The sequence below is a fragment of the Tamandua tetradactyla genome, chromosome 7, assembly GCF_023851605.1.
Source record: "Tamandua tetradactyla isolate mTamTet1 chromosome 7, mTamTet1.pri, whole genome shotgun sequence".
Taxonomy (NCBI): Eukaryota; Metazoa; Chordata; class Mammalia; order Pilosa; family Myrmecophagidae; genus Tamandua; species Tamandua tetradactyla.
The window spans coordinates 99,779,510-99,795,578 of record NC_135333.1 but is presented as its reverse complement, the minus strand read 5'-3'; the positions used below and the strand labels follow the sequence as shown (position 1 = coordinate 99,795,578).

Below are 16,069 nucleotides of genomic sequence, written 5' to 3'. Positions count from 1 at the left end.
GAAACTGATACTTATTGTAGAGTTTTAGGACTAGGAAGAGATTCTAAATAGAGCATGGAATGTACAGATCGCTCCAACAGTTTCAGAAGGGAAAAGATAGGTGGATAGGGATTAGGTGGAGTAGGGAGTTCCAGGACTTAGTCCTCCCACTAAAACAACTATTAAATAGACAGGAACTGTACGAAGCAACTATTTTGACACTGCAGAAGCCAAAAGAACACTGTACACCATCCAGAGAAGAGCAGGAGGAAGAGGTTGATAAATTATAGCAAAGAACAGTACATGACATTCTCTGCCCAGTGGCTACTGGTGTCCATACCCTGACTCTCACAGCAGGCTGCTGTGCAGTCCAGCCCCTGGTTGGCAGCTGGTGACAAAAGGGACATAATAATCCTCTTCCCCAAGAACAGGGGGTGGGTATGCTGATCTCTGATCAAGGCTTTTGACTAATGAATTTGGGTCAATGGGTGCCTGGCTCTGAGGACAGCCATGGTTTCAACCAATTCTAGACAGGGGCGGTGGAGACATTAAAATGCTGTGTTTCCCCAGAGCTGGGAGGGACAGTTAACTGAAGAGCTGCATATGCTGGGTAGGCCAGAACAGTTCAGCTGTGGGGAGCCATCAGAGAAGCTCTTCTTGGCACCCTTCCTGATCCCTTCCCCAGGCATTCTGGAGGCAGTCCAAGCCCTCTTCATGAGTCCCTGGCCCTGTGTTAGACAGGAAAAGACAGACTTGAGAAAGTCCTCTTCATTGTGCCCTCCTCTCAGAATATGCCCTCCAGGCAAAAGCAACTTGAGACAACAAAAGGAGTTTAAAAAACTATAAACGTGGGCCATGCGAGTAGCTCAGTGGCAGAATTCTCACCTGCCAAGCCAGATGGAGACCCAGGTTCAATTCCCGGAGCCTACCCATGCAAAAAAAAAAAACCCATAAGTGTGGGCAGTCTAGGACCAAGACCTGCCAGCTTCAAAGACCCAGGCAGGGGGATCTGTATCCTGGAAATTAACGGAGTCAACCAAACTCATATAAACTGAGGAACTCTAAAACAACTAACAAGCACAAGCCCTAGACAAGACACAAGCCTAGAAAGACAGGGAAAAACCCTGCACATTTTAGGGTTCACCTTGGGTAGGCCTTCCTGATAGGAAGGCTGAAGCTCAAGAAAATCTCTTGTCTTACCAACAGCTGGTTACAAAACTAAGAAACAGACATCTAAGGGAATAAATCACAGAGTCAACATTTTAAAATATTAACATGTATAGTGTACAACAGAAGAGTACAAGACAAACAAAGAAACAGTAAATGATGGCCCATCCTAAAGAAGAGGAGACAAATACAGAAAACATCAATGAAGAAAGACGAAATGTGTATATATCAAACAACGCCTTTAAAAAAATTGATCTTGGGTGGGCCACAGTGGCTCAGCAGGCAGAGTTTTCGCCTGCCATGCCAGAGACCTGGGTTCATTTCCTGGTGCCTGCCCAGGCAAAAATAAAAAACAAATGATCTTAAAAATGTTCAAGGAGATAAAGGAAAATACAGAGAAAGAGCTAAAAGTATCAGGAAGACAATTAATGGGCAGTATGAGAGTCTTGGGAAAGAGACAGAAATTTTAAAAAGGAACCAAACAGAACTACTGAAGTTGAAGACTACAATAACTGAAAAGAAAAATGACCAGGAGGGCTTCAAGAGGAGACTGGAGCTGGCAGAAAAACAATTAGCGAACTTGAAGACAAGATATTTAAAATTAACCAGGCTGAGGAGCAGAAAGAAAAAAGAAATATTAAGAGCAAAAATAGCTTAGGACACCTCTGGAACATCATCAAGTGCACCAATCAACACATTATAGGAGTCTCAGAAGAAGAAAGAGGAATATTCAAAGTAGTACTGACAGAGAACTTTCCAAACTTAGTAAAAGACATGAATATGCACATCCAAGAAGACCAGAAAACACCAATAAGAATAAACCTGAAGAAAAACACAACCCATCATATTTACTCACACTTTCAAATGCAAAGGGAAAGGAGAGAGTTCTGAAAGATACAAGAGAAAAGCGGTGTTGCGTACAAGGGAATCCCAATTAAAGGCCAATTTCTCATCAGAAACCACAGAGGTAAGAAGGCAATAGATTGAAACAGTTTTATAAGTGCTGAAAGAAAATAACTACCAGCCAAGAATTTTATATCCGGCAAGTCTCTTTTTCAGAGAAAGAGATTAAGTCATTCTCAGATAAACAAAGGCTGAGGGAGTTCATCACCACCAGACCTGCACTACAAGCAGTGCTAAAGGGGGGTTTTCAGACTGAAAGGAAAGGAAACTAGATAGTCATTCAAAGTGACATCAAGAAATGAAGACCAGCAGTAAAGGTAACCATTTGGGTAATTATAAATGCCATATTATTGTTAATATATTGTTTGGTATGTAACTTCACTTCTTATTTCCTACAGGTGCTAAAATGCAAATGCATAAAAAGTAATGATGCCCAGAAACATAAGATCTATGTTTCTGGACATCAATATACAAGGATATATGTGGTACCAAGTACAAAAAATAGTCTGGGGACAGAGGAGTATAGAAAAAGTATATGTGCATGTTATTGAAGTTAAATTAGCAGCAAATCAAATATGATTGGTATATGTTCAGGATGTTAAATTTTAACCCAATGGTAAATGCAAAGAAAATAAATGGAAAATATATCCAGATGAAACATGAGAAAGCAGTCAATAGGGTATATCACAAAAATATCAAATAAATATAAATATAGGGATTAACAGAAGTCAGGGACAAAAATAGAAAGGTATAATACTTACAAAGGCTAAACAGCAAAATGTCTGAAGAAAGTTCTATATTATCAGATGATTTTAAATGTAAAAAAATCAAACTCTCCAGTCAAAAGCCAGAGATTGGCAGAATGGATAAAAAAGCATGACCCACCTACATGCTGTCTGCAAAAATCAAAACTTAACTTCAAAAATGCAAGTAAGTTGAGGGTGAAAGTATAGAAAGAAATACACTATGCAAGTAATATCAAAAAAGAGCTGGGGTAGCTATACTAATACTGGATTAAATAGACAAAGTCAAAAATAGTTACAAGGACAAAGATAATCATTATATACTGTAAAGGGAACAATTCAACAGGAAGATGTAATAATTATAAATTTTTTTGTACCTAATAGCAGAGTCAAAAATACATGAAGCAAATACTGACAGATTTGAAGGGAGAAACTAACATTTATACATTAATAATAGGAGACTTTACTACACAACTCTCACTAACTGATAGAACATATTGTCAGGAGATCAATAAGGAAGTGTAAGACTTTAATAATACTCTAAACCAAATATACCTAACAGTGATAGGAAACCACTGATAAAGGATTAATGTCCAGTACATACAAAGAAATCCTTCAGCTTAACAACAAAAAGACAGACAACCCAACTTAAAAATGGACAAAAGACTTGAACAGACATCTCTCCAAAAAAAAGATATGCAAATAGCAAAAAAATACATGAAAAGATGCTCAATATGATTAGCCATCAGAAAAATGCAAATAAAAACCACGGTGATATATATATCTTTTGGGGCTGCTATTTTAAAAATGGAAAATAACAAGAGTTTGAGAGGATGTGGAGAAATAGGAACACTTATTCATTGCTAATGGCAATGTGAAATAGTGTAGTTGCTGTGGATGATAGTTTTACAGTTCCTCAGAAAGCTAAGACTAGAACTACTATATTACCTGGCAATCCCACTTCTAAGTATATAAATTGAAAGCAGGGGCTTGAAGAGATATGTACAGAATGATGTGCATAGTAGCATTATTCACAACTGCCAAAAGATGCAAGCAAATAAAGTCTCTCTTAACCAGTGAATGGACAAATAAAATGTGATACATACACACAATGGAATATTATTCAGCTGCAAAAAGGAATGAAGTCCTAATACATGCAACAATATGGGTGAACCTAGAAGACATCAGGTTGAGTGAAATAAGCCAAACACAAAGGACAGATATTGTATGATCTCACCGATTTGAAACAATTAGAATATGCAAACTAACAGTCACAATCCAGAATACAGGTTACCAGCGGAAGGGGCAGAGATAGTGAATGGGAAATTAAGGCTTAAAATGTACAGGGTTATTATCTGGAATGATGGAAATGTTTTAGTAATGAATGGTGAAATGCAATTGATAGCATTAAAATATGTATCTGAATATGATTAAAAGGTGAAATGTTAGCTTATATATAATAACAAAACAAAATATTTTTAAGAAATCCATGGAACTACACTACACAGTGAAACCTAAGATAAACAATGGACTTAATAGTTCAATTATAAAAACATGCTATCATCAATTGTAACAAATGTTCTACACAATTGCAACTGTTGGTAGTGGGGTGGTGTCTGGGAATCTTGTGTTTTATGCATGACTGTTCTGTAAACCTACAACTTCTCTAATAAAGGAAAGGGAAAGAAAAGATAACATAACTCTAAACAGGAATGTAAATAGTCTCAAGTGCAGCATATCCAGAGGAAAGCCTTATGGATGCTTTCAGCAGGCCTCTGTGATCTTCGCCCAAGCAACCTAAAGGAAGTTATCTTCAAACAATACCCACCACTAACACAGAGCCTTTGATCCATCTTCCTACTCAGGGAGTATTATCTTAACAAACCTACACAAATACAAAGAATACCTATATCAACAACCACCTTAGTAATCAATACAGTTTTTCTTTAATAATGAACATAGTCTTCAATTCATAAATATGAACAGTCAACCAAAAACATCCAAGATGGAAAATCAGTAACATAAAAGAAAAAAAAATGAATCAGTAGAACTAATGACTTCAGAGAAAAACAGAGATCATGCAAGGAATAGAAGAAATTAAATTCCAATTGATAATAGAAATTCTTAAACATATTGCACATAAAAAACATTACTATAAAAAGTAGCAACCAGAGAATTAAAATAATTCCTCAAAATTAAAAATTTGATTATCAAAATGAAACTCAGTAGAAAGGCTAAATAATAGATGAGGCAATTCTGAAAACTAAATTAGAATTCTAGAAGAGACACTTGATTCTGTACAAATAAAAAATCTAATTATCTTAGATATATTATTTTAGATTTTAGATTAAGCTATAAAAGGGAACTCAAGGGCAGGCCACAGTGGCTCAGCAGGTAGAGTTCTCACCTGCTGTGCTAGAGAACCAGGTTCAATTTCCAGTGCCTGCCCACGAAAAAAAAAAGGGGGAACTCAAGAGACTTGGACAGTAGACTCAAGAGGCTCATCATTTCATCTAATAAACACTTCACTAGGAGAGATCAGTTAACATTAGATCATAGGCTCCAGGAGAGCAAGGACTTAACTGGTTTAGCTTACTATCGTATGCCCACCATCTATCCCAGCACCTCGCCTAATACAAGGTAGCTACTCAAAAAAAAGTTAGCTAACAATTAAGAAATGTTGGGGAGGAAATAATAAATAATAGACAGAAATAACATTAGAAAATTTCTCAGGAAATAATAAGGTAGATGGAGTGAAAAGTGATCCACATACAAACATAAACTTTTCAAATTTCAGAACACCAAGGACAAAGAGAAACACAAAGGAAAAAAACTCAGTTTTTGAAAATAAATTAAAAGCTAACCTAAATAGGATAAATATGGACCGATGACAGACTTCTCATTAGCAACCATGGGCCTTACAAAACAATGGAATTTTCTTCAACTTTTGAAGAAAAATGATTTTAAACCTAGATTTCCAAACAATCAAGTGTACAGGCAAAATTAAGAAATTTTTAACATTTAAGGCCTAAAATCATTTTCTTCACAAACAACCTTTCTGAAAAAAAAATAATTGAAGATATTGTCCCATAAAAAGAAAAGGGCTTATAAGAAAGAGAAAGGCATGAGCACTAATAAATATTTGGAATATCAAAGTAGACTAGGAAAAGAAATCATAGATTAACCACTGTGCAGCATTCTGGAAATCTACCTCGCCTATTTAGAACAGGATGACATGGGCTATATGAGGAATTTCCCCAATTAGGAAGTAGATTCTGTTAAATAAATTGTAAGATTAAGTTTTTAAAGATATGGGGGAAGCACTTCTCTTTTCTTTCAATAAGGGGAGGAGGGGAAAACGACTTCCAGAAAGTCCAGCGAAAAAAAGCAAAAGGCTACATAAGAAAATTAGGATAAAATGCTACCCAAATTAAAATATGGCCTTATTTTTATCAACTGATGATAAAACCCTTAAACATAGACAATCCATTTGACTCTGACGTTCAGAATAATTCCAATCTAGTGAGGGGAAAAGGTTAGTGATAGAAAGTTACATTTCCTTTTCTAAGAGAAGAAAACTTGATTCTGTACAAACAAAAATTCTAATTATAAATTTTCATTTTATAGAACCAAACAATAAATAAAACAATTTAATTATGACTACTGGACAGACTATAAATGTCATACATTTTATATAAATATGATAGGAAAATTACAGAATTTAGGGCAGGGTGGGAAGAAAAGGAGAAGGAAGATATTTTTCCTCATCCCACATAACAAGGAGTCAGCACATGCTGCGAATAGTTGGTATGCTAAAATATAAGAGATCTGGGGTCATGCGATGGTGGCTCAGTGGCAGAATTCTTGCCTGCCATGCCAGAGACCCAGGTTCGATTCCCAGTGCCTGCCCATGTAAAAACAAAAATAAATTTAAAAAATTAAAATTCTGTAAATTATTTCAAGTTTTAATTGTTACTACATCAGAAAAAGTAATGTGGGCAGGGCACGGTGGCTCAGCAGGTAAGAATGCTTGCCTGCCAAGCCCGAGGACCCGGGTTTGATTCCCAGTGCCTGCCCATGTAATAAAAAAGAAAAGAAAAAGTAATGTAACAAATAATTCCAATAATTAGGAAATGGACAGAAAGGGGAAGAGGGATATAAGATAAGTGTGTCAATTTTTCTCACCTTTTGTAGCAGGGAGTCAATAAGCCCTCCCTAACATAAATAAAACCAGAAAATGAAGAGCTATATGCTTTCCAATGAGAGTTAGTTTAAGACTTCTGACCTCCAATCAAATTAGCAAAGTTAGGTCATGCTTTAAACCACTTCCACTCTGAACAGGCCCCATTTTAATAGAAAAACAAAAACGAAGAAAATAAAAGTATACTGAGGAAAACAGGACTTGAAGTCAGGAGCTTGCTAGACTTCAAGTCTGGAAACAAGCAGAAGAAAGGAGCTAGAAGTCTGACTTGTGTGGAATATCAGAGACAAAAAATGCCCCTAACAGGGCCTGTTGGTAGTTGGAGTCAGGTGTAAACTTGGCCAGGTGAAGGTGCCTAGTTCTACTGCTGTGGACAGGAGCCAATGGCATGTGAACCTCATTTGTTGTTGATTACATCTGCGGTCGGCAAGGAGGCTTGCCTGCTGCAATGAATGATGTTTGATTTAATTGGCTGGAAGCTTAAATGAGAGAGCTCAACTTAGCACAGCCCGTAGCTCAGCATACCTCATCTCAGCACTCTCAGCTCAGCCCAGGCCTTTGGAGATGCAGAAAGGAACCACCCTAGGGAAAGTTGTTGGAACCTAGAGGCCTGGAGAGAAGGCCAGCAGAGACTGCCCTGTGCCTTTCCATGTAATAACCTCGGTTGAAAATTAGCTGACTTTCCTCTGAAGAACTATACATTTTTAACTAAATAAATCCCCTTTTATTAAAAGCCGATTCATCTCTGGTGTGCTGCATTCTGGCAGCTTTGGCAGACTAAAACAGGGCCCAAAATCCTATACATCTAACAACTCCAATAAAGATTGGGCTGTGAGTCCACGGACCACACTTTGAGGAGGAAGTTTTTAAAGTAAAAGATGGTAAGTTTTATAAAAAATTTACATACTTGAGAACTACAATGATAGGAATTCTCAAAATGCTATCTTCTCTTCTATTTTCAACAGAAGAAATGAATCAAATCTTCTTACTCCATAAAGAAAGGGCAAAGTAGGATTTCTTAATTAAACTTAAGCAAACTTTTGGAGGAAACATGGTCATCATTTTGCCTCTTTCACAATTATATACAAAAAAAAGTTCCAGGAGATTAATAATGAATGGGTTAATGTCATAATATCATAAAATCCTTGGGTTTCTTACTTGTCTTAACAGCCTAAGTGAAGTATGCTTATTAAAAAGCTTCACAGCCACTTCTTCTCCTTCATAAGCTGCTCGATAAACTGATCCAAAACTGCCATCACCTTTGGAAAACAAATTAAAAGAACTTAAATTAATCTACCCATGCCGAAAAACTAAATAAATTATATTATTTGAAACTACTGAAAAGAAATATAACCCACGTGTTTCACTGAATCAAGTCTCATTTGATGCTTTCTCTTTCATCTACTTCTTAAAGATTTTATGCCCAACCCTCCTGCCTTCCCTCTACATGCTCCTCCATAAATGACCGGATTGACTCCCATGGTTTTTTCATCCTGATATTTTCATTTATAGCTCAAAGCTATTGCAAACTCTATCCTATATTTACACCTTTGTGTTGGATATTTCCTCTCAAACGCTCTGCCAAATCTTAAGCACATTCCATCGAAAGCCACACTTATCTTTTCTCCAAACTAGCTTTTATTCCACCTTCCATATATCTCATAAAAATAAAACAAACAAAACCCTCTTTTTTCTGTCATCCTAAACTTAAAACCCAAAGTTATCGTTAACTCTCTGCCACAGCTAACTGGCAGCCCATCTTGCTGCTTCACTCATGGCCATGGCTTCCTTTCCATTTCAGCCCCACACCCATTTGGTGCCCTTGGGGTCTTCTGCCTAGACTGGAGGCCTCTTGAGTTCATTAAAAATAAAAAAGCCAATTACTCATTTGACTATATGTCTTGTTTTTTCTACTAGATTGTAAACATGTTGAAAGCATCTATGTCTTATCAGTCTCAGTATCTTCCCATTCCACCCCTCCAGCATTCAATAAATACTTAACTTTTAAAAACACAAGTTTAAAACCAATACTGCCAAGAGAGTTTGAAGGGAGGAACTGAAGTCTATAGTAACAGTTAAGGAATGTAATTAAAACAGTGTTGGGCAAAGAGGTGAGGAGAATAAAGAAAGGAGGCAAGTGGAAGGGGAAGGGAAATGAAGGGGAAGAAGAATGGATAGAAGGGATGGGAACTTAAATAGATGCTCCCTGTTCTGGTTTTCCTCAATCTGGACAGGTATCAACAACAAAGAAAAACTTTAATGAAGCAGAGAAATAACATGCTTAAGGAGATATATCAGAATTTCAAGTGGGAGAGGAAGAGAATTTTAATTTTTTGAAGGCTTTCCCTATCTTTGGGAATCACTGTCAGATTAAAATGGACTATGTTCTGTCATATCCTTCACATGAGCTGGGGTAGAAACAAGGTTAAGGACTGCTATCTTGTATTTGTGGAAAGAAAATAAAAGGCAAGACCCTTCCTACCCCATCAAATTATACCATGGAAGTGCCTATCTGTTGTGGCTCTCCAAAAACAGACCCTCAAACAGGAAATGCACCACACTACTCTCCAGAAACATACACACAACACACACACATTTATATTTTAAAATGTAGTCACAAAACAAATCTATTAATATCCACAAATCCATAAAGATATGTCATATTAGTCACTGCATAATAGTTACAACTATCTATTAAGGAAAGGACTAACAAAAGACCTGCAATTCACTCCTTCCCTGCAAATGAACAGGGTGGGTAATTGGTAGGCAGGAATGATTTCTACCAGATCATCCTGGCATTCAGATATTTGGGAATGGAAAACTGCTTTTAGATGGATATAACAATCTGTCTATATCACTGAGTCTCAGCCAGAGTCAATATTGCCCACCCACCCCAGAGGACATATGGCAATGTCTGTAGGCATTTATATTGTCACTCCTTGGGGAAAAGGGATATACTGCTGGTGTCTAGCGGGTAGAGGCCAGGAATGCTATTAAACATCCTACAGTCAGAACAGCCCTCACAACAAAGAACTATCCTGTCCAATATGTCAACAGTGCCATGGTTGAGAAACCCTAATTCATACTGCTTTTTGTATATAAATGTGGAATATATAGATTTATGGAACACAGGGTTAGAGAATGAATAGTAATTATATAAACATTTTCCTATCTGTATAACTAATGGAATATAAAACACAGATGTTTCCAAATGACTTTTGTAAACATTGCTCAAAACTTGTCAATCATAAACAAATCTTAATGCAGGAAACAGGGACATTTTTGGAGGCTATATCTGCCAGTTGGGGGCCCTTCAGAGCAAGGTTGTACTATTTCTGGAACTTACCTGCACACTCTGAATCATTAGTCAAATTGCTGTTGGGTAAGATCTAGGATTCACACAAAGAAAAACAGACGATAAAGATTGAGATGGTATAATCTAGGAATGCCTAGAGTGTATAATGATAGTGACTAAATGTACAAATTTAAAAAATGTTTTTGCTTGAGGAAGAACAAAGGCATATCATTACTGCAGCGTGCTGAAAATTGATGGTAATTAATATTTTAAAATTTCAACTTATGTGTGAGACTAAAGCAAAAAATGTTTATTTGTTACAAAATTTATATTTTGACTAGTGCATGTCCTAATATAACTTATGTAGATAATTGGTTGAACAACATAAGTACATGAAAACTTGAGTAAGACATGAGATTTTTTTGGTTTGTCCAGAGTGATGCCCCAATGATCCCAGAGTGATTTGATCAGTGAGTGGAAAAGTATCTGCAAAGTCCCCCTTGGGGAATGGTGAGAATGGGGGAAAATTCAACCCCCCCTAGTTGAATTTTTGATATTCTCACAAGCAGTGTGGACAACCAAAGCTATAGGCTGAGCCCCCAGTCTTGGGGTTTGTTCAAATGAAACTTAACCCCACAAAGGATAAGTCAAGTCTACTTAAAATTAGGCCTAAGAGTCACTCCCAAGAGAACCTCTTTTGTTGCTCAGATGTGGCCTCTCTCTCCAGCCAACACAACAAGCAAACTCACCATCCTCCCCCTGTCTATGTGGGACATGACTCCCAGGGGTGTGGACCTTCCTGACAACGTGGGACAGAAATCCTGGAATGAGCTGGGACTCAGCATCAAGGGATTGAGAAAAACCCTAGAATGAGCTGAGACTCAGCATCAAGGGATTGAGAAAACCTTCTCGACCAAAAAGGGCAAGAGTAAAAGGAGACAAAGTGTCAATGGCTGAGAGATTCCAAACAGAATTGAGAGGTTATCCTGGAGGTTATTCTTATGCATTAAGTAGATATCACCTTGTTATTCAAGACGTAATGGAGCAGCTGGAGGGAACGGCCTGAAAATGTAGAGCTGTGTTCCAGTTGCCATGTTTCTTGATGATGATTGTATAATGATATAGCTTTCATAACGTGACTGTGTGATTGTGAAAACCTTGTGTCTCCTTTTATCTACCTTGTCAACAGATGTGTAGAACATATGGAATAAAATTAAGTAATAAGGGGAACAAATGTTAAAATAAATTTAGTTTGTAATGCTAGTGATCAATGAAAGGGAGGGGGTAAGGGGTATGGTATGTATTATTTTTTTTTCTGTTTTCATTTTATTTCTTTTTATGTTATCTTTTATTTCTTTTTCTGAATTGATGTAAATGTTCTAAGAAATTATCATGATGATGAATATGCAACTATGTGATGATATTGTGAATTACTGATTATATATGTTGAACGGAATGATTATATTTTAAGAATGCTTGTGTTTCTTTCTCTTTTTTTAATTTAAAATTAATTTAAAAAATTTTTTAAAAAAGCAGAATTTGAAAAAAAAAAAAGACCTAGGATTCAGCTTTGATAATTCAACATTTTGTGTTAATCCAATATTACTAATATATTCACTCTCCGAGACCGAAAGCATTTAATTTAATTTTAAATTTCCCAACCAAAGGGAAGAATGAAGATACAAAGGAGATTATATGTTATCAACCAAAATCTGGACATTTTGGTTAATAACATTATATCCTGAGAGATGGATTTTAGTTATTCTCTTCATGGTAATTTAATTAACATTAAATGTATACATGCACAACAACAAATACTACACAGTCTAAATTTTCTTCAAATATGTTACATTAAATCAAATCAATACCTTTCAGCTGTCCCAGTGACTTCCAAAAATGTTTAGAACTTGTATATAGCCCCAATTTAATGCTTCTAAATTTGTTAATCCCAATCATTTTTTGTGAACATTTGTATGAGAATTCAGCATTGTTATACTAAGAAAACTGCTGCTATGAATACATAGAGGTATTCTCCCTTTACTTATCTGTCTTTTCAAAGCTGAAAAATGGTTGCTTCACATGATTCAACTGAAAAATTCCTTATCTGCTTCCCACATCCCTGTCAATTAAATGCAAGGGCATATTTCAGTAATATTTGTGCTTCCATGATAGCGCTATCTTCCTCTCAATCCTAATCTACTTAAGTCAGTGGAAAACAAATTCCGAATCTATAACATGATATTTTAAATTATATTATTCCAAGCAAAACATATGAAAAACAAACATCTGAAAATAATAAAAATCTAAGAATTCTAATAAAGATATTTGGATATCTTCCCAATTATAAGGGAAGGAAACAATTTCTCATGCTCTAATTTTATTTTCAAACCAACAAAATTACATACCTAAGAGAAATTCTGGGGCTTGTTCAAATTCCAATTCATCATTATTCAATATAATATTTCTAGGCAGGTCAGCCAAAATCAAATCAGGAGCAATCTGAGATATTGGAATGGTGAGCCTTGGTTGATCTGGATTTACTAGGAGATCTCCTGAAACATAGATAAGGGATTTAAAAGATAATGATTAAAAAAAAAAAAAAGAGGGCAGGCCACGGTGGCTCAGCAGGTAAGAGTGCTTGCCTGCCATACCCAAGGACCCGGGTTCAATTCCCGGTGCCTGCCCATGTAAAAAAAAAAGATCATTTTAAAGCATGTAAAGAAATTAGTGCTTTTGTCTTATTAAAAGACTTGCATATCTATAATTTCTAATTGTCCTCTTACATTTTTTTAGCAACCCATTTTCTTTCTAGATAACTTTAAGGGTTCACTCAATAGCTATCTACTTAGAATTGTATAAAGTCATGCCTAGATGGACTTGATAGGAAATAGAACTCCCAACTTCCTTAGACTACCTGGGAGGCTACCCATTCTCTGATTTTACCACATTAATGCAGCATGCATTATATGACAGGCATATTGGCAATTTCTTTCCATGTATCATCTATTAATCCTCGTGACAATTCTATTTGGTTTGTCTTCCCATTTCACAGATGAGGCTAAGTTGCTCATAGAGCTAGCACTTACTCTCAAACCAATGTTTTTCTATATCTATAATGAAAGATATTACTGGTAATTAAGACAATCTATTTTTTGAACTGTCACTACATGGAATATAATAAATTTTAACTCATTCATTATAGGTAGGATAATTTTTACATTTTTTTTACAAGTGTGAGTTCACAAATTTTGAAGGATCATTTTAAACATCTTTAAATTGTATCAACACAAACCTTCTTCTGCTTTCTTCATCAAGTCATCAAGTAAAATTTTTTGATGCTCTTCACCATCATTAAAACTATATAATGCCCATTTCTTCAGTAGAGTTTCTCCTTCACCACAAAAATCAATCTCCAATAGCCCAGGAAACCATTCTTCCATGAGAGAATCAATGTGATCCACAACTTGACCCAAAAGAATACAGCCTATATAAGCCAAAGAAGAATTCATCAATACTCTGTGTATAGCTTACACTGTTGGGAAACTAGAAGAGAGGAACTGTAAAGTTAAGATAAATGTTCAGAAATCTTCAGTGGTACAAGCAGAAGTTTTGAGTTATTTTCCTTACCTTTTCTACAAGAAGGAACTGTGATTTTTAAGAAACTCTCCATGTGATCATCTAAAACTTCGGATCCTACCAGACAATAAGCTTCAGGAGACCAATTCAAGTAGATGCCTTGTCGCCAGTACATTCTGTTTGGGCGAAGTGCTCGTTCTGAAAGTTTAAAAGGACCCACATGTATCTGCTAATTATTAGCTACATCATAAATTTTTTTAAAATAATGCACACAACACAAGTAACAATAATTCGATCGATATGATTTGAAACAGGGCTCTTTTAAAGATACATCCAGGATCCTCGTCCACACCTATTAAATACGATGTTAAATATTTTCTCCTTAAATTTGCAGTAACATAAACAAAACTCCCAGTGGATAACCTAAGATACATTTCAGGTTCATGATATAAAGCTGTTCAATATACTTAATAGATGAAGAAAGAGAATCATCATAATTTCATGAAAACTTTAAAAAGAAATCTGTGGTCATGCTAACACCAAAACTTCCTGAAAGTTTTAATGCAGTTAAACTACTACGATGGGGGTGAATTGTGTCCTCCAAAAAGATGCATTAAAGTCCTAATTCCTCATCTCGTGAATGTGACCTTATCTGGAAATAGGGTTTCTGCAGATGTGATTAGGGTGAGCCCTAATTCAGTATGACTAATGTCCTTATAAAAAGAGAAAATTTAGACACAAATACAGACAAATGACAGGGAGAAGGCCGTATGAATATGGAGGAGGCAGAGATTGCAGTGATAAGTCTACAAACCAAGGAATGCCATGGATTGGGAGCAAATACCAAAAATCAGAAGAGGCAAGAAAGAGTTCTCCCCTACAGGTTTTAGATAGAGCAATGCTCTGCTGATATCTTGATTTCAGACACCTAACCTTCAAAATCGTAAGACAAATTCTGTTGTTTTAAGGCATCCAATTTGTGGTGCTTGGTTATGGCAGCCCTAGAAAACCAGGATACTATGTGTTAACTCCATGTAAGATAAGGTTTATTTCAGAAAGTAGTACTACATATGAAAATGATATTTTACCTTTGAAGCACTAAAGCCTCTTGTTCTTCCAGAAGGAACAGCTAGTATTATAAACACACATTTTGTTCTTTGTGGTAAATTCCTCAGAGATTGTGCAGCAAAATAGAGCTATCTATCACTGTCCTTATATTTAATGGTCCTGGCCTGTTATACTTGCTGAGCTTATTTTTTAGAAAACTTCCCCTCAACTCCGTGACTAGTCAGTGGTCTTTCGTTGTTGATTCTTCATTTGTATATGTATGTGTTTAAAGTATTTAAACCAATGGCTCCTTCTACCTTTAAAAACTGCTGTTTCTAATGAGCTCTAGCTTGGAAAACAAGATTTTCATAATTGTTAGGCAGTGTCTGAAATAAGAACAGATGGCCTTATGTGAGGACCTGAGAAATTTTTTTCTAGACAAATTGCATGAGCTTATGTGTACATATCTATATGTTGGCCATTCTGAGGTCTGATGGGCTATTTTTTTTTTTAACTGTCTTCTAAATAAGTCAATTCTGGAAAAGACTATCAATTTTCATATGCCTTCCCCCGAATCTAATTATTATGTCTGTATTAAATACATACCTCTTCCTGAAAGCATGTAAGGTGAAATTTCAAGTAATCGATTGATTAATCTTGACCAAAATCCCATTGGAAAATATGGCATTTCATATAATCGAATTATTATTTCAGAGTTCTCACAATGAGGGAGTTCTATCACAGGCCTCTGGTCAGACAAACTAAAGGAAAAAGGACACCACCGTTACATAGCTTCACTAAAACACCCAACCATTTGAGCAAATTGCTTCAGCACTTAAAATCAATACATGAAAGACAAATATTGTAAAACCATTGTACTTTCTTTGCAATGTTCTTTTTACACATGCTCTTCCTACTCCAAAAATGGCGACTTAATCAATTCAAATGCATGCTCAGAGGTAGCAGATGCATGAAATTTTGTTTCAGTAATCCTATGTACTAATCCTATTAGTTATGGATAGCTGAATATTAAGCGGATTATATAAAACCTGAAAATTACATGTCATAGAATAAAATGATATCTATTTTGTAACAGGCTGCTATCCATCAATCAGTGCAATTTTATTTGTGATATCCCTCTCTTCTGACAAACTGCTG

General features: G+C 36.0%; 1 protein-coding gene and 1 long non-coding RNA gene across 3 annotated transcripts in view; one reads left to right on the top strand and one right to left on the bottom strand.

Annotated features, from left to right (window-relative positions):
- The window catches only part of LRRK2 (leucine rich repeat kinase 2), a 156,028-nt gene that overhangs the window by 44,196 nt on the left and 95,763 nt on the right, over window positions 1-16,069 (bottom strand). For both annotated transcript variants that reach the window (XM_077170530.1, XM_077170531.1), the window contains exons 35-39: window positions 15,518-15,672; window positions 13,916-14,062; window positions 13,581-13,772; window positions 12,694-12,840; window positions 8,152-8,252 (exon numbers count right to left, since the gene is read on the bottom strand). In XM_077170530.1, the coding sequence (XP_077026645.1) occupies window positions 8,152-8,252; window positions 12,694-12,840; window positions 13,581-13,772; window positions 13,916-14,062; window positions 15,518-15,672 (742 nt within the window). The remainder of the gene's footprint in view (window positions 1-8,151; window positions 8,253-12,693; window positions 12,841-13,580; window positions 13,773-13,915; window positions 14,063-15,517; window positions 15,673-16,069) is intronic.
- Window positions 921-11,765, top strand: LOC143691688 (uncharacterized). The gene is made up of 2 exons (XR_013179656.1): window positions 921-2,366; window positions 11,016-11,765. It is a non-coding gene; the product is annotated as an uncharacterized LOC143691688 (long non-coding RNA).